The sequence below is a fragment of the Candida jiufengensis genome, assembly GCF_024610255.1.
Source record: "Candida jiufengensis strain CBS 10846 chromosome Unknown scaffold8, whole genome shotgun sequence".
NCBI classification, from domain to species: Eukaryota; Fungi; Ascomycota; class Pichiomycetes; order Serinales; family Debaryomycetaceae; genus Lodderomyces; species Lodderomyces jiufengensis.
The window spans coordinates 137,907-155,367 of NW_026261555.1; the positions used below are offsets into that span (position 1 = coordinate 137,907).

The following is a 17,461-nucleotide window of genomic DNA, read 5'->3' on the forward strand; positions in this document are numbered from 1 at the left end:
GCATTTATTTGATTTTATAGCCACTAATACTAACCAAAATGTTTGAGATTATCATACTTTGTCATCTAATCTTATCAATTGTTGCACAGGATATATCAGTATTATATCATAACCTTAACACGGACGTAATATTAGAAAATAATAAATGGAAAGATGAATGCAGTCAAAATGCATTAAAACAATTGCCATCACAATGTTCACAAGGAATTGAAACGTTATCACCATCACAACAAAAGGAAATAGCATTAGAATTATCAATCTGTGAATTTGAAAATGCTGGTATAGATTATCCATTAAATTGTAATGAACAAATCAGAAAATTAAGTATTGATCAATGTATAAAAAGTTTGGAAAACTCCCCTCAATTTTGGACAACTTATAGTGGAAATTACAGAAACATAAAAGATATTTGTCATCAAATTAGTTTACCCTTTGAAAAAGATCAAATTTTGGAGGTTTATAGAAACATCACCAACGTTTATCAAAATGTCATGGATGATTTACAAAAATCACATCAATACAATAAGGATATTCAAGATCATATTGAAAAAAAATTTGATAAGATTTTTAAAGTAGTTGATCAAGTGATGAAGGACAAAGAAAAAGAAAAATCAGAAATGAATAAAACCTATAATATCTTTCATGAAAATTTTGAATTATCCATGAAGAAGGCATTAGTAGTTATTGGCAATTCTTATGATGGTGTTAATACAAACATTAATGAAATGAGTGCTCATTTAAATTATTTTTCAAATGAGTTATTAAATGTTTATAAATTAATCCAACAAGAAAGAGAAGAACTAGAACTACAACAGTTTTCAATCATAAATAATAATAAACAAATACTAAATCAACAAGAGTCAGTGATGGATCAAATCTCAGCCATTAAGAAAGAAACAAAAGATTTGCAAGACTCATCCAATAATTTAGGTAATACTATTAACAGCCTGCTTCTGTTTTCATCATTTCAGTTAAATGCTTTCAACTCATTATTACTGCAAAATATTGATGATTTACAATCACAAAAGTTAATAATCAAAGATCATTCAATGCATGTCATTAATGACATATCACAACTCTTAATAGAATATTTGAACAATTCAAGTCAGACAATATTGGATTCATTTGAATTAGCTTTACAAGACAGTCTACATAATTTAGATACCAAAATTATGAATACTGAAAAATCAATAGCTTTAGTTAATGGAAGAATTGAAGCATTTTTAGGTATAATCTCCAGTTCAACAAAGTTTTTAACGTCAATACCTCAAAGAGTGCTCAGATTTGTTCCCATATTCAGTGTATTTGGTATTTTGCTCAAAATATTACTAGTTTTAGTTGTATATTGGATTATGTTACTGCTCAAACCATTTTGGAAAGTACTTAAACTAATAATTAGAGGTAGTTCAACTTTAGTTTTACCACTGTTAATTGGTGTTGTTGCTGCTACAATTAGTTTAAAACTAATATATTCATTGAGGGTTATAAATAGTATTGAATAGTGATATAATAAACAAATTCTTTTTCTGATCGAATGACTATGCTCTACCCCACATATAAATATACTTTGCTTAAGGGGTAATTTTTTATTTTTTATATTTTTGTCTACAAAATAATAAAAAAGTCCGATTGAATTCGATTATGCATTTCACTCTCTCATTACATCTAATGATATTTTGCTATTAAGTACATCAATTACTACATGAAAGTACTTTTGCTACTATACACAGTTTCATTACTAGTTTTACTACGACAAGTTCACTCAAAACAACATATTTTAAATGATATATCTACAAATAATCAACAACTACGACAAACTCATGTAGAACCATTAGATCCAGAGATATTTTCAAACTTATATACATATGCTCATTTAATAGATATCTCATATTGTATTTCCAATCTTGGAGGGATTGAGAAGCCATTTAAATGTGATTTAAACTGTGAGTCAAGATTCCCCAATATGACGTTAATTTATCAATGGTATTTTGATGATAGTGTTGCTGGATATATTGCAACTACTCATGATAATATTTTCAGATATAATGAAACAACTGGTGGAAATAAGTCCAAGAAGAAAAAAACAATTATTATATCGTTGAGAGGAACTAAATCGTTTTCTGATACTTATGCAGACCTAAAGATAAATATGATTAATTATTCAAATTTAGGATTAAATTTAAAATTATGTGGTAGTGAATGTAAGGTTCATAAAGGATTTTACGAGTTCTATACAAGAACTTTGAATGTCATTAATCAATACGTTATAAATGAGTTGAAGGGACTTGAACAAGATGTTTGTAAAAGTCCAAGAGAAGAAGAAGATTACGAATTGATAATACTAGGTCATTCATTAGGTGGCAGTGTTGCTTTATTATTAGGTCTACATTATTTGGATATGGGTTATGATAAATTAACGTTGGTAACAATGGGTCAACCATTATTGGGAAATTATGAATTTGTAAACTGGGTAGATGAAGCAATGAGTAGTTCTGAACCACCAAAACATAATGACTTCAAGAGAAAATTTTTGAGAGTAATACACAAGAATGATATAATTACAACTTTACCTAAGAATCAATATTCAATTGATAAATATTATCAATTCAATAATCAAATTTATCTCAATTGTTCTGCTTCAAACACCAGACCTTCTTTGGATCAAGTTGTTGATTGTATCGATGGTGATAATGATTTATGTATTGCAAAGGATTATCCTTATGATATTTTGGATAGACATAATTATTTACAAATTCATCTTACATATTTTAGAAGAATAGGATTTTGTGGTATTAGAATATAAGATTATTGGTAATTATCTACTAAATCCAAATTTTGGTTGATCATCATCATCTTCGTCATCATCATCATCTTCATCAGGTTCATTATTGTTATTGCTATTATAGTTTGTATTGATACTAGATCTTTCGTTAGAATTAAATCTTGCTATTGTGTCATGATCATTAGTCTTTGTAGTTGATGAACGATTAGTAAAATTCTTAAACGTCAGTGCTTCTCCATCATCCATCCCTTCATCACCTTCGTCGTAGTCATCATCATCACTGTCCTCAATAAATAGCGGAGTTGGATGAAACCCACGAACTTCGTTCATAAGACCATTGAATTCAGTATCTACTTTAGTTTCTTTTCTCTTCGACTTAGGAGTATATACATTTGTATCAGATATAGTCATTTCAATAACTGGACGATCTTTATGTTGTGTTGGTGGTTTGTTTTTCCTAAATCTTTTGAAATTTTTCACATTAACATTGATGTTGACATTTATATCTTCAGTTTGTGGTACTGGCTTTTCTCTTAACGGCATATCAACAACTTCAACAATAGCTAAATTAGATAAATCTTCTGTAAATTCTTCTTCTTCATCTTCATCTTTTTCAACTATTCCCATTTCTTTATTCCATTTTTGAGCCAGTGTATTTCTTGCTTGTATAACCGCGTCAGCAAATGATACTTTTGGCATAAATTTTGGTACTTTTGGAGGTTGATGATTTGTAAATGATTCATTTTGTCGTTTTTTATAATTAATTGGTGGTTCATCTTCGGGTTCCTCTTTAACTTTAACTACTGTTGATTTTGTGAGTTTGGGTGTATTAAATGGAATTATTTCTTGGGTTTTTGAATCTGGAGTTGGTTCTGTTTCTGGAGTTTCTGTCCTCGATTCCTCTGATTCTTTTCTTTGCGGTTGTTCTGGCTGTGATATTGGTGGTGGTTGGGTTATACTTTCTGGTATTGGTGTTGATGTAGCACCTAATGAGAAGAAATGTAATTTATCAACTTTTTCATATTTTCTTCTCTTTCTGGAACTCGATTCCGTTGGCACTTGTGACGTTGCTGATCTTTTTAAATTCTTGATTGTGTTTGTCGGTATAGTATTTAAATCATTATTAATGATTTTAATCCATAATCCAGTTTCATCAATTGATTGCAAACCCATGAAATCTTTTGAACTAACTAAAACAAATTCTGAATCATTTGCTTTTGATTTTATATCCTCCTCTTTTTGTTCTACTACTTCACTATCTAGCCACTCAAGTGGTTCAAAAGACAAAACTTTTAAATCGAAAAATTTTCTTGTTGCTGGTGAGTATAAACTATTATTATCCGGTAAATATTTAGTATCTTGACATTTCAATAACCAGTTATCAACATCATTTGGATTTGCAATTAATGCTTCTAACCAAGTATCATTAACTATTTGTTTCCCTAGCACTATAGCTTTTTTAAATTCACTCAGATCAGGAACTGCTTTATTTGTATATAAATGAGTTGCATCATTAACATTATCAACTATTAATAAATCCATTTTTAATTTTTTTAATTGATCAACTAATTCATCTTTGGTATCAATGAATAATTTTATATTTACCCATTTAATAACCAAAGGAGCATCGGGGTTACCGCTTGGATCATCATCTTGTTCACATTCAATTACAATTTTATTTTGTGAAGAATAATCTAGTTCTCTTGGATTTTCTCCTTTCTTCAATCTTATAACGTCTCCATTTATGAAACTTTTAGCTCTTGATTGAATATATATTGTTAATGATGTTTTGCTATTATTTGATGAGGGACCTGTAACTATTTGTAATAATTCTCTAGCACATTTTCTTGAATTAAATGTGAAATCATGAACTTCAAATCTACCAAGGGACAAATTGGTTTCAGGAGGTAATACACGCGTTTCTTTAAATAGTTAGTATGGTTAATTGAATAAAACGCGATACTTGATGTCAACATACCTCCTCTGAGATCACCTTTATGGTGTACTATCCACATGTTGAATTCATGTAGTTTTAGCTTTTGATAATGATCTGTTACAAAATTGATGTTTAAATAATTGATTTTGCAACACTTTTTTTCTAAGAGATAAAAATCAAGAGACTATATTTTACAACCAACTAGCTAATAACTAATATTTATTTATTACAGAGCTTTCATCATTTCTTACTTACTTTACCTTTAACTTTTTTACCATTTTTACCATTAATTTCTTTCTTCTTCTTTTTTTCACCTAATTTTTTACCTAATACTTTAGAAACAGTTTCCAAGTCACCTAATTGTAATAATCCTTTTTCAAATGGAGTTAATTCATCTTTAGCAATTTCGTCTTGACCATCTACAATATCATCTAAAATATCCTCATCGTTGAATAATTTATCTGTATAGAACAACGGTATTGCTGGTGATGTACCAGTTTTTATCATTATTGTTTTTATAGTATTTATATCGAAATTCTGAATAACGTTGGTTATATTGCTGATTAATTCTTCATTTGTAAATTGAACTTCTTCTGAATCTTCGTTGTCATTGGCGAGATGACCAACTTTAACTGAAATAACAGTACCTTGTGGAGGTAAATAAAAAGTACTATTTAAATTTTTATCTAATTGATTTTTCAAAGTGACTAAAGATAATTCTGAATTATTTGAAGAAGTAGTAACTCTAATAGGCAATGGTACTTTATTATTTGATTCAAAAAATACTTTTCCCAATACATTTGGTAAAGTATTTAAAATTGCATCATCAACTAAAAATAAATCGTAATCATTTCTTAATTCTCTTCTCTTTTCAAATGTTTTATATTCAGTTTTTAATGATTTTAAAGGTAAGATTTGTTTTATAGTTGGTAAATTTTCATTTTCAATTTTTTCAATTTCTTCTGATGTTTTAACTAATTGATCACGTAAAAATAAACATGTTTTTAAATTATTGATGTTATATAATGATTTTGATAATTTTATAGTTTTAGCTTTGAATTGTGGTTTAGATGAAAAAAATTTCTTGGACTCAATCATGAGGTATAATGTATTATTTTCATTTATTTCATCTTCGTCAAATAATTGCAGTTTTGAATTTGGATTTTGAGCGATTGATTCTTCTTTTTGTTGTTTTTCTCGTACGATATATTTTTCCAATTCGTTTATGGCTTTGTCAGTGACTTTTGTAGGTATTATTGAAGTTGATGATTCATTTGATATAGCGGTTTGTTCTGGTTCTTCTGGTTGATCTACAGTTTTTGGTGATGCTTTTTTAACTGTAGATGCTGATTTTTTTGGTTTAGTTACTTTACCCGGTGATTTGACTTTGTTAGCAACAGGTGAAACTGGTCCCTTTGATCTAGTTTTAGCCATTTTCTGATTTTGTTGATCTGGTATTATAATTTGGTATATAAAATAGTTATATAAAAAATCTCATCTCTTAATTGAGTACAAAAAAATATAGAAGATCAAAAATACTGCACATAAGAGATTTTTCAAACATCAACTTTTTTCTAAGATATATCAGATCTACAAACTAAGCATTTTTCTAATATTACTAATTATATTGTTATACTAATATGTTTATATATTTTAATTATTCATTGATTTCATATTTTCCTATAGATTAAAATATATGCATTATTTATACCATCATTTAATACATCATCATCATTTATTGGTTTAACAATGGTATCATCGATTCTCCACCATTGATTTGTTTCAAAATCAAAAGTATCACTTGTATAATGTCCCGCGTCTGCTGATGATCCATGATGATATACTACTGAATTTAATTGATACTGTTGTTGTTGTGACTGTTGTTGTTGAGATAGTATTTCATTAGGTATGGTTAAAGTGTGATTGTATGTTATGTTTTTGCCTATTTTTTCTATTGCATTTTCTTGATTTTGTGAAGAATAACTAAATCTTTTTAAATGTATGATTAAGACTTTTGGTAATTTTTCTATAAATGTTTGCTTTTTAACTAAAAGGTCTTTATTATTTTGACCTTTATATGAAATATTTTCTAATTCATTTAAATGTAAAAATGCATCTTCTATTGATTCTGAATTTGATATATCTAATTGTACATGTTGGAATGGATCTAATGTTATTGATTTTTGAAATGATGATGCTTTCGGAATTGATATCACTGATTTAAATTCACCTCCGAAAATCAAATTTAGTGGTGTTGGTTCTATATCTATTTTGGTTACATTTTTTTTACTCACTTCTTTCCATTCATCTTCGTCATCTTCATTTCTAATTCTCTTTATACATGTCTTTATGTTATATTTGAATTTTGTTACATCATCTGATGTGTATGATTGTATTAAAGAATCAATTTGTGGAGTATTCAATCTTTTTAATGCTAAAATCATTTCTTCATTTAATGCATCTAAATAATAACCTAAAAATTCTTCTGCATCTTCTTGTTGTCCCCATTTTAAATGTTGGAATTTTTGATGTTTCGATAACGCTGAATAAAAAGTTTCAATTGAAACTGGTGATTTATCGTCTGATGGTTTGAATTCATTGAATAATTTTATAGTTGCATCTATTAATGGTTGTGAAGATATAACTAAATCTCCAATTGATTTGGTTTCAATTAATTTTAATAATTTATTAAATGGTTCACAATAAAGTAAAGTTTGAAGAATTGAATTCATAAAACATATATTACCAGTATTTGTCAAACCTTTTGGCTTGATTTCAAAAACGGGAAAATCATTAAAAATTGAATAATGACTATCAAACATTATTTTCAATAATAATATCCCCAATGGTTGTGCTGATTCATTTTCAATATTAAATAGTTCAAAAGTTTTAGTTGTAGTTATAGCTTTTGGGGCGGTGGGTTCTACTTTTGATGGATTTGATTTTTTGACTACTTTTTTTGGAGTTGGTGGAGCAGTTGATTGTAAAAATGAAGCCCAATTATTTGATAATGCAGGAGACTCTTGTGTGTTATTGGCATGAGGCTGTTGACTTTGAGGTGTTGAAGTTAATGATTTTTTTCTAGTTCTCTCTATTTTGTCTTTACCATTTGTTAAAATAGTTTCTAAAGTATTTATATATACAACTTTTGAAATATTTGGGGTAAGGGTAACTTTATTTTCGTTCCTTGTAAAATTATCTTCCAATTGATTTGATTTTGTGATTAATTCTATACTTCTAGTTTGTTCGGTTAATGGAAAATTATTGAGAAAATCCGACTTTTTAGTATTTACAAATAATGGTAACTTCATATCTAATTTGGTTTCAGATTTTTGTGTTGGTAATTTTGTTGGTTTTTCTTCCACTTTATGGCCATTTAAAATTGGTACCTCTTCCTTGAGCTCTAGTTCGCTTTGGTTTGGTGTATGGGTATTATTTGTATTTGAAGAAACATCTTTTGATTGTGAAATCTCGGTCGGGGTAGACTTTGGTGAATATTGTTGACGAGCAAGGTTGTTTTGTGGTTGAGCCTGCTGTTGTATATGCAGTGGTTGCTCGTGTTGTTGATTATGATGGTGATGCTTTTGCGGTAAATTCTGTGGTGGTGGCAGTTTTTGAAAATTATTTTGTTGAATTGGTGGTGGAGCTAATGGACTATTTGATATTTGATGATGCAGTTTTGTTTGTATATTATTGTTGTTGTTATTATTATTATTATTGTTGTTAATATTATGATCTTGTGAAGGAGGTGGTGGTTGAGGTATCGGAGGTGGAGGTTGATGCATTTGTAAATGATTTTGAGGAGGAGGTGGTGGCATCATATACAATTGTTGAGGTTGTTGAGAATATAAATCTTGTTGATAAGGCATATAACCATACATTTGATTCATCATCATTGGATATTGATAATTATTATATTGCATATAAAGTTGTTGTTGTTGTTGAGGCGTAAGTCCTGCTTGTTGCATTTGAGGAGGTATGAATTGATTAGGATTATGCGGAGGAAATTGTTGATGATGATTATGATTATGATTTTGATTATGATGATGATTTTGGTGATGTTGTTGAAATTGATTATGAAAATTTGTATAACGAGGTGAAAAACTTACTGCATCTCCTTTAAAACGCAGTGAACCTCCATTTGAATTTGATGAAGATGCTGATGTAGTTGAAGACGGATTTCTCGAAGTTGTAGTTGTAGTTGTAGTTGATTGTGGTACTGACATGAATTTATTTTAGGAAAATGATGATTGATATTTATGTGAAGTGATATATTATAGGTCTCTTAATTAACTTTCTTTTGTTAGTTTTCTTTAAACATGAACATGAAAAATTTAATGGTCCAACAATAATAAATTTTTATTAATATTCTAAATAGATAATTTTTTTGATCAATTAATTATTGAAATAAAATTGAGTTTGTTGGCTAATGTACTTTGATAATTTGATTGATAATTATAATAATAAACAAAATAAAGACTAGATTATTGTTTTTAAATATATATTTGATTGTTTATTGTAAGTTAAAGTATAAGATATTTTGATAAATTTGTTAATTAATTAATAATTGAGATTAAATTTCTATTCCCAATAAAAAAAAAATGATCTAACAAATTTTTTCATTTTCTTCAATTTTTTTTTCTGAGTGAGTTTTTTCTCAACAGAGTTAAGTTTAGTCTTAAAGAAAAATTGGTTGGTTCAAAATCAATTTATTAACAAAGTAACATTCTACATAAACTTCACTGATGACTAAATGCTGTCTATTCGAAATAGATTGAGGACTTTATGAAACATCCCTAATCTCAGAGCAGACAAGTTTAAAACAAATATCTCTTAACTGAAAACCATTTGTACTATTTAAACTACAAACCAGGGTTATATAGTATGATCAATACACTAATTAAGTGACAACAATAAGGAATTGGTAATAATTGATTACATTTCAGTTTATATATGAGTTGCCATAATAAATTCTTTTGATTATTCTCATTAAATAAACGAATTTCGTCTTTTGATTTGTCAAGTATTGTAGATTTGTTACTTATTTTTGATTGATAATTTTTACAATCACAATACCAATTATGAAAATCAACTATAAATTGATCATTATTATCACAGGAGCTATGGGCCTTTTCCCCAATAGTAAAGGAAAGTCTAGCGTCAATTAATCGATCTACTTTTGATAATGGATTTTGAGTTACACTATGATCGAGTTTTTTCTTTTCGGGTTGTATTATTGAGTTAGACCTAAATAAATTATCAGCACAATCCAAATTCGTTAATTCCAATTCATCATCATTATTGATCCCTCTAAATACTAAATCAATTGCTTGTAAAAATTCATCAGAAAATAAAGCAAATAACAATAAGGATTTATTGTGATTGATAGAAAACTTTTTTTGATGGCATTTGACCCTTTCTGTTACTTTTAGCTTATTTAATTCACCACCTTCTTGATTGGATATCTCATCAATTGATTCATTTGTAATAATTTCTTCTAACAACTCTTTTAAATTTGAATCAATAACTTCTATTCTAGTTAATTCTGGATCATTTAAACTCATTCATTCATTTGTAAATATAATTTTATGGTTGTATAAATCCAAGTGCTTAAATTATATGCACAGAATTAAAGTAATATTTCAATAATAATACAACAAAAAAATAATAATAAATAATCAACATATAAAAATATTTAATAGTGTTTCAAATTTATTAGAGAGTAATTTACAACCAAGTTTTTATTCATCAATTTCAACCCATATAAATTTACTTTTTACATCTTTTATTCAAAGTAAACAACATAACTTTTTGTATCATAATATCATTATAGACCAATAGATTAATTAATGTTATCATGGATTGGTTACAACAGCTACCTCCAGATTTAAAGTCTCAAATAACTAATATAATAAATAATGATCAATCAACTCAACAAACTTTTAATCAATTATATGAATATTTCGAAACATCAAAACGTAGAAAAATAGCAAATGGTAATGGCAATAATAATAATGAAGAAGAAGATGATACAATAGAAGGAGGATATGAAGAATTAACACCATCATCATCAGTTCATCCAGATTCAATTATATTTGAAATTCAACAAATTTCATTTATGTCACCTTTAAGAAAAAAAATGAATTTAACTTTCCATTTAATAGAACAAGATAATCAAGCTATACCTGTATTATCAATAGTTAATCCAATTACAAATGCTCCTGAATTATCATTTATAAATTTATCACAAGCAATAAAATTATGTTTAGTTTTACCAGTATTGGGGAATTCAACTAATCCAACAAAAAAGGGAGTTTGTTATTTATGTTTTTGGATTCATGATTCTTATTATACTGATTTAAATGTTTCTAAAGATCCAATTATTTGTTTAATGTATTTAGATCAAATTAAAAAACAAATGATTAAAAATGGGAAATTACAAAGTAATATAGATACACAATTTGGAGATTTAACACAATATAAAAATGATGTTATATTAAATCCAGTACAAGAAAGAATTTTAGATTATTTTAAAAGACAATTTAAATTATGTGGTATAAATTTAATAAATTATTTACCTTGTGAAACAATTTTTAAAAATAAATTTTTATTAAATAAAGATTCAGCAGTTGCTTTAACAAGTGGTGAAAATACAACAAATCCATCTATAATAATAATCGAATGTCATAAAGGAGCAAGAGATGGTAATTTAATATTTTTAGAAAAAAATGAATATAATAATGCTTTTATGATATTTGCATTTAAAAAACCAATTTTAGTATTTCCTATGTCAAAAGTATTAAGAGCAAGTTATACAAATATAACAAAACATAATTTTAGTTTAAATGTTGTAGTATTAAATGATAGAAATGAAGAAAGACCAATTGAATATAGTATGATTGATGTTGCTTATTTTCAATTAATTGATGATTTTATTAAACGTCATGGTATAAGTGATGATTCTTATAATGAAGAAAATAAAGAAAAAGAAGGAACAAGTAATGCTAATGTTAATGATAATAATAATAATAACGCTGTTGCTTCTAATGGATCTACTGGGTTAAGTGCAATTGAAGTTACGAATGTTGAAGATGATGACGACGACGATGATGAAGATTTTCAAGGTGGTAATGAAGAAGATGGAAGTGATGTAGCAGAAGAATTTGATAGTGATGCAGAAGTAAGTGGAGGAGAAGAAAATGGTCAAGAAGATGATGTATTTATAAAATCAAAAGAAGAATAAAAACCAGTAAAAATTTAGCGTATATAAATTATTCATTAATTAGCTATATAGAATTAACATAACTTATTCAATTAATAACCAAAAGTGTTTCTATCTATAAGGTTGACTATATTTATCAAATAATGTGAAAAATCTACCTCTTTTATTCGAACTAAATAATCTATCTTCATCATGTTCAATTCCTTCAACTATAGCATTTCTTTTAGATCTTTGTTCTCTTAATTGTGTCAATCTTCTAACTAACAATTCTCTATTTGATTGTATAGAAGGATCTATTATAAAATAATAAAATAATCCAGTTATTGTCATTGTTGATCCATATCCAATTAATTTTTGTGATAATTTTGGTGGTGATCCACTTAATCCTGTTTGAAATAATCTTATGGCTGCTCCTGATGTTAATGCAAATATGAAACCTCCTGTAGTTGGCATTTTTAAATATGTATGTGTTATATCTAGTGTAATGGGTGGTGAATGAGTAATTGAGTTATAGATGAATTAGGTTAGTTAATTACTATACTATGATTATTATATAATTTTTTCTATTGAAAATTTAATTGGTTTGCGAACTTCAATTTTTTTTTGTTTCATTAGACTTACAATTGAATACTGTTTGTATCAATACAACAAAACTTACAAGGCTCACTGATGGGAATTTAGATGTTACATAGTTTTCAGTGAATTTAAGGTATCACATCTAAGTTCTGTCATAAGCAAATGAAGAGCTTCCTCCGTTGACCTAAAGCTGTAATGGCTACACCTGGAATGGAGTAGTTTAGCTGATTTATTCATGAGTCTTTTACTCTAAAGCACTAGCTTTCCCTAACCCAGTTAATTATTTTCAAGACAATTAATTGGAGTATGTTCAATTTGGTTGTAGTTCTTACATTCTTATATTGAGCGGAATCAAAGAATTTGAAAATTTCAAAATTCCGCTTTTAAATTTTGCAACAATTAAGTTTTTCAAGATTAGATCCACAATTTAAAAGACTAATTCACTTGACAAACAAAGTTACTACTCACAATGGCCATTATAAACTTCTTCAAAGGTCATCCTTCCACCAACCTACTTCCATCAAAAACTATAGCAGATACATATTCCAAAGTATTAGTAAATAATTCAGATTATTTGGAGTATGATAATGATCCAAATAATCAACATCCATTAGCTTATGGTACAGATCCAGGAAATTTAGAGATTAGACAAACCATATCAGATTGGGTAAACTCTAAATACCAATCAAACTATTTGAATGCAGAATTGATAAACCTAACTGCTGGTGCTTCATATGGAGTAGCTAATGTTTTAGCATCAACTACATTACCTTCTATTACTAAAAAAGCCTTTATTGTAACTCCAACTTATTTTTTAATAAATAGTTCATTTGTTGATGTGGGGTTAGGTGATGATTTAATTGCAATAAATGAAACAGCAGGTGAAGAATATGATATAGATTTGGTCAAATTGAAGAAAGAATTGAAAAAATTTGGTAAAGAAGATCAAACTGAGGTGAATATTATTAAAAATGATCCAAGAGGTGAAAGAAAGGTTTATCAATTTGTGTTATATTTAGTCCCTACTTTTTCAAACCCTGGAGGTATAACATATTCAGTCAAAACCAGAAAGAAATTGATTGATTTAGCAAGAAAGTATGATTTGTTAATTATAAGTGATGATGTTTATGAATATTTAGATTATGCAAATACAGAGACAATTACCAAGCCAATTCCAAAATTGAATCAATTAGATCAAGAAACAATAACAAATAAATATGGAAATACTATATCAAATGCAACATTCTCAAAAATCATAGCACCTGGATTAAGAGTAGGTTGGCAAGAATCAGCTACTTCTCATTTAGTTAAACAATTAAGTATAACAGGAGCAAACAAATCTGGAGGTACACCATCACAATTATCTACTTTTATAGTAAATGATCTCATAAAAACAGGTCAATTAGATGAGATAATACTAAAGTTCAAAAAAATTTACAAAGAAAGAGCCCAAACACTTAAAGAATCCGTTAAAAAATATTTACCAAAAGGTACAAAAGTATATGGTGGAGATGGCGGATATTTCCTTTGGGTTGAATTGCCTAATTTTGTAGATAATGAAAAAGTTATTAAAGAAGTATCTAAAAAGAATGTGATATTAGCAAGTGGTGAACATTTTGAAGTATTAGGAGAATCAAATAAACAAAATTGGGGTGATCATTGTATAAGGTTATGTATTAGTTTTTTATCATCTTCAGAAATTGAAAAGGGAATTAAATTATGGGGAGAAACTATTGATGAAGTTAGTAATTAAAACAACAATTGAAATTATTTTATTTAGACATTTAAAAATATAAAATGCATTTAATATCTAAAAGTTTTATTTCTTTCTTTTAAATATCTATTTTTTATTGATTTTTCTTATAATTATCAGTACAGATCTTGGTGTATATTGTTTGGTTATATTCTCATAAATTATCGACAATGCAAAACTTTTTCATCATTAAGAAAAAATCAATTTAAAACAAAAATACAAAAGTAGATGAGGTGTAATGATTGATTGAACATACTGTTAGTTATGTAGTCAACTAAATGACAACATTTGGAATAATATTTGATGTAAAGAAAAAGATATTTTGATATTAAAAATTTTTCTCACTTGTAAATTTTGTATACAGATCTCAATTTAATAAATGTAATCTTTGACTTCACATAAATTAAAAAGTGAGAAAAGTAAAACTGAAGTTTGAAATTTGAGTTAGGCCGTTATTAATGATCATTTGGAGAGTTGATTAGAAAACTTCATTTCAACTTTTCAACATCAATAAATTATCCAAGTAACTGTTTTAACTATCAAAAGTAAAATATACTGCACAATTTGCTGCAAATTTTAATTAAACTAAAATTTAATGACCTTTGATTTAAATAGTACAGACTAAACTAAATAACAATGTGAACAAATACATAAATTAGCATAAGCAATGTATATATAGTATAGACCCTATATAAGATTCCTTAAACTTGTGTAGTCAATTAATGATTGATTGATAATTTGCAACCAAATAATTATGTAAAGAAAATTTAAACGACAATAATAATTCTAAACGATCAATATAAAAAGAAATGACTATAAATTGCTACCAATTAATTCTCGTATATTAGAAAATATCACAAAATTTATTTTATTTAAATAATATTAAATAAGATCAATTTATTAATAGATCAAAACAGGGCAATCATATATTTAATTAAACCGTCAATTCCTTTGCCTACTATTTGTGAAAAGGTTTCATTATACTAATTAATTAATGGCCAATACGGAATCATTTGAGGTTGAAACAGATGATTGGATTACTGATTCATTACCATTAAATGAAGAAGAAGCAGAAATACCTCCACCAATACCGCCAAAAGAAATTACATCATCAATATTTTTGCAACAACAACAACAACAACAACAAAATTCACAACCTCAATTATCAAAGAAATTAAGAAAAAATGAAAACGATAATATACTGAAGAATCAAACTAATGATATATTACAAAAATTAAAACAATCTGAAGATTCTTCAAGTATTAGATCATCAATTCAATTATCTACAACATTTCAAAAAACTCCTTTAAATCCATTAACTACAAAAGAAGATGCAAGTTCAGTTGTATCAAAAGATTCAAATAATGGTAATAATATGAATGGTAGTAACAATAATAGTGAAAGTGAAAATGATAAACAACCAAAATTTCTTAAAAATTTACAAGAATTTGATGCAAATAATCAATTACAAAAAAGCAATAGTAATAATAGTAATACAGAACTACAACCATCATTAGATGAAGTCAAATTAGCATCTCCCAAAATTATAACTTATAGAAAATCAAAAAGAACTTCAAGTGATGTAACTTTTGATTCAATTGGATCAACTATACCAACAACTCCACCCCCATCAAGTAAATATGATACAAGATTATATTCAGATGAATTTTATAAAGATTCAAAATACAGATTAGCGATAATGAAAAGAAATATAGAATTTCATCAATTATTTAAATCATTAGATTTAACTGATAGATTATTAGATGATTTTTCATGTGCATTAAGTAGAGAAATTCTTTTACAAGGTAGAACTTATATTAGTGAAAGTTATATATGTTTTAATTCAAATTTATTAGGTTGGGTTACAAATTTAGTTTTAAAATTTGAGGATATTATAAAATTTGAAAAAAGATCAACTGCAGGTTTATTTCCAAACGGTATTAGTATTGAAACAGAGGATGGTTCAGTACATACTTTTGCAAGCTTTTTATCTAGAGATCAAACTTATGATTTAATGATAACGGTATGGAAGGGTAAAACAGGTAGAGTCAATCAAGAAAATCAACCAAGAATAAGTGAAGATCAAGCAAATCAAGCATTACAAGCCATAACGGAAAACAATAACGGCCAATCACCAAGAATACAAAACTATATAATGTCATTAGATGGGGATGATGACGCAGTACTGAAAATAGAAGAAGAGGATGAAGAAGAAGGAGATTTATCAGATGAAGAAGAAGAAGATGAAGAAGATCATATTGATGAAAATGAGGATGTTGAATCACTTCGGAATGGAGACGCATTAACACCAACTAAAACACTATCCAAAATTGTAAAATTAAAACCTGAAAGTAAATATTCGAATAAAGGACCAGATACTCATTCACCAACAACTGCAAAATATACAAAATTCCCACAAGAGATAGAATTAATAGAGGAAAACATACAAGCACCAGTGGGTATAGTATTCAATATATTATTTGGAACACATGATGAATTTCAAAAGAATTTCTTGCTAAGTCACGATGGACTGGAAATATCAGAATTTGTCGAATTTAGACCTTCATATGATGATCCAACAGTACTAGCTAGAGAATATACATATAGAAGAAGTTTAGGTTATTCAATAGGTCCTAAATCAACTAGATGTGAAGTCACAGAAACTATTGAACATTTAAATTTTGCTGATTACATTGTAGTTACAACAACAACTCAAACTCCTGATGTACCTTCAGGTTCTGTATTTCAAGTTAAAACTAGATATGTTTTCACATGGGGAGATAATAATTCGACAAATTTATTAATTAGTCATTATGTTGATTGGAAAGGGAAATCATGGATGAAATCAGTAATTGAAAAACTGTCCCTAAGTGGTTCAACTACAATTGTAAATGAATTAATAAAAGAATTAAAAGATGAAATTAGGAGAAATACTATAAGTGATACATTACTTAAATCTCCAAAAAAGAAGAAAGTCAAGATCATAGATGAAAAACAATCAAAACTATTAACTCCAACTACACAAAATACAGGCACAACCACAATAACCACAGAAATACTAAATATTCAAAAACTAGATATTTTAATAATCCTAGCAATAATTATAGTATTCTTACAATCATTAATACTATACGGTATATATATAAAGTAATGATTAACGAATTAACGAACTAAAAAATAAAAAACTATATA

The 17,461-nt window shown here is 27.3% G+C and overlaps 10 protein-coding genes across 10 annotated transcripts; 5 read left to right on the forward strand and 5 right to left on the reverse strand. All coding sequences in view use genetic code 12, as the record gives it.

Annotated features, from left to right (window-relative positions):
* Nucleotides 1-38: 38 nt before the first annotated feature.
* KAR5 (Kar5p) lies at nucleotides 39-1,502 on the forward strand (the record flags this gene model as incomplete). The annotated part of the gene is made up of 1 exon (XM_051764339.1): nucleotides 39-1,502. The coding sequence occupies one exon, from the start codon at nucleotides 39-41 to the stop codon at nucleotides 1,500-1,502; it is 1,464 nt and encodes a 487-aa protein (XP_051622363.1).
* A 200-nt stretch (nucleotides 1,503-1,702) lies between these two features.
* Nucleotides 1,703-2,803, forward strand: KGF54_000373 (uncharacterized protein; the record flags this gene model as incomplete). Its single annotated transcript, XM_051764350.1, has 1 exon — nucleotides 1,703-2,803. One exon carries the CDS (start codon nucleotides 1,703-1,705, stop codon nucleotides 2,801-2,803), a length of 1,101 nt encoding a protein of 366 aa, XP_051622364.1.
* A 12-nt stretch (nucleotides 2,804-2,815) lies between these two features.
* On the reverse strand, nucleotides 2,816-4,797 carry KGF54_000374 (uncharacterized protein; the record flags this gene model as incomplete). The annotated part of the gene is made up of 2 exons (XM_051764361.1): nucleotides 2,816-4,704; nucleotides 4,761-4,797. The coding sequence occupies 2 exons, from the start codon at nucleotides 4,795-4,797 to the stop codon at nucleotides 2,816-2,818; spliced, it is 1,926 nt and encodes a 641-aa protein (XP_051622365.1).
* Nucleotides 4,798-4,958: 161 nt separating this feature from the next.
* Nucleotides 4,959-6,152, reverse strand: CIC1 (Cic1p; the record flags this gene model as incomplete). Its single annotated transcript, XM_051764372.1, has 1 exon — nucleotides 4,959-6,152. One exon carries the CDS (start codon nucleotides 6,150-6,152, stop codon nucleotides 4,959-4,961), a length of 1,194 nt encoding a protein of 397 aa, XP_051622366.1.
* Nucleotides 6,153-6,388: 236 nt separating this feature from the next.
* On the reverse strand, nucleotides 6,389-8,944 carry KGF54_000376 (mRNA-binding ubiquitin-specific protease; the record flags this gene model as incomplete). The annotated part of the gene is made up of 1 exon (XM_051764383.1): nucleotides 6,389-8,944. The coding sequence occupies one exon, from the start codon at nucleotides 8,942-8,944 to the stop codon at nucleotides 6,389-6,391; it is 2,556 nt and encodes an 851-aa protein (XP_051622367.1).
* Nucleotides 8,945-9,580: 636 nt separating this feature from the next.
* On the reverse strand, nucleotides 9,581-10,282 carry KGF54_000377 (uncharacterized protein; the record flags this gene model as incomplete). Its single annotated transcript, XM_051764394.1, has 1 exon — nucleotides 9,581-10,282. One exon carries the CDS (start codon nucleotides 10,280-10,282, stop codon nucleotides 9,581-9,583), a length of 702 nt encoding a protein of 233 aa, XP_051622368.1.
* A 293-nt stretch (nucleotides 10,283-10,575) lies between these two features.
* On the forward strand, nucleotides 10,576-11,961 carry KGF54_000378 (uncharacterized protein; the record flags this gene model as incomplete). Its single annotated transcript, XM_051764405.1, has 1 exon — nucleotides 10,576-11,961. One exon carries the CDS (start codon nucleotides 10,576-10,578, stop codon nucleotides 11,959-11,961), a length of 1,386 nt encoding a protein of 461 aa, XP_051622369.1.
* Nucleotides 11,962-12,051: 90 nt separating this feature from the next.
* Nucleotides 12,052-12,393, reverse strand: KGF54_000379 (uncharacterized protein; the record flags this gene model as incomplete). Its single annotated transcript, XM_051764416.1, has 1 exon — nucleotides 12,052-12,393. The coding sequence occupies one exon, from the start codon at nucleotides 12,391-12,393 to the stop codon at nucleotides 12,052-12,054; it is 342 nt and encodes a 113-aa protein (XP_051622370.1).
* Nucleotides 12,394-12,985: 592 nt separating this feature from the next.
* On the forward strand, nucleotides 12,986-14,269 carry KGF54_000380 (2-aminoadipate transaminase; the record flags this gene model as incomplete). The annotated part of the gene is made up of 1 exon (XM_051764428.1): nucleotides 12,986-14,269. One exon carries the CDS (start codon nucleotides 12,986-12,988, stop codon nucleotides 14,267-14,269), a length of 1,284 nt encoding a protein of 427 aa, XP_051622371.1.
* A 994-nt stretch (nucleotides 14,270-15,263) lies between these two features.
* On the forward strand, nucleotides 15,264-17,420 carry KGF54_000381 (uncharacterized protein; the record flags this gene model as incomplete). The annotated part of the gene is made up of 1 exon (XM_051764439.1): nucleotides 15,264-17,420. The coding sequence occupies one exon, from the start codon at nucleotides 15,264-15,266 to the stop codon at nucleotides 17,418-17,420; it is 2,157 nt and encodes a 718-aa protein (XP_051622372.1).
* Between the last annotated feature and the right edge of the window lie 41 nt (nucleotides 17,421-17,461).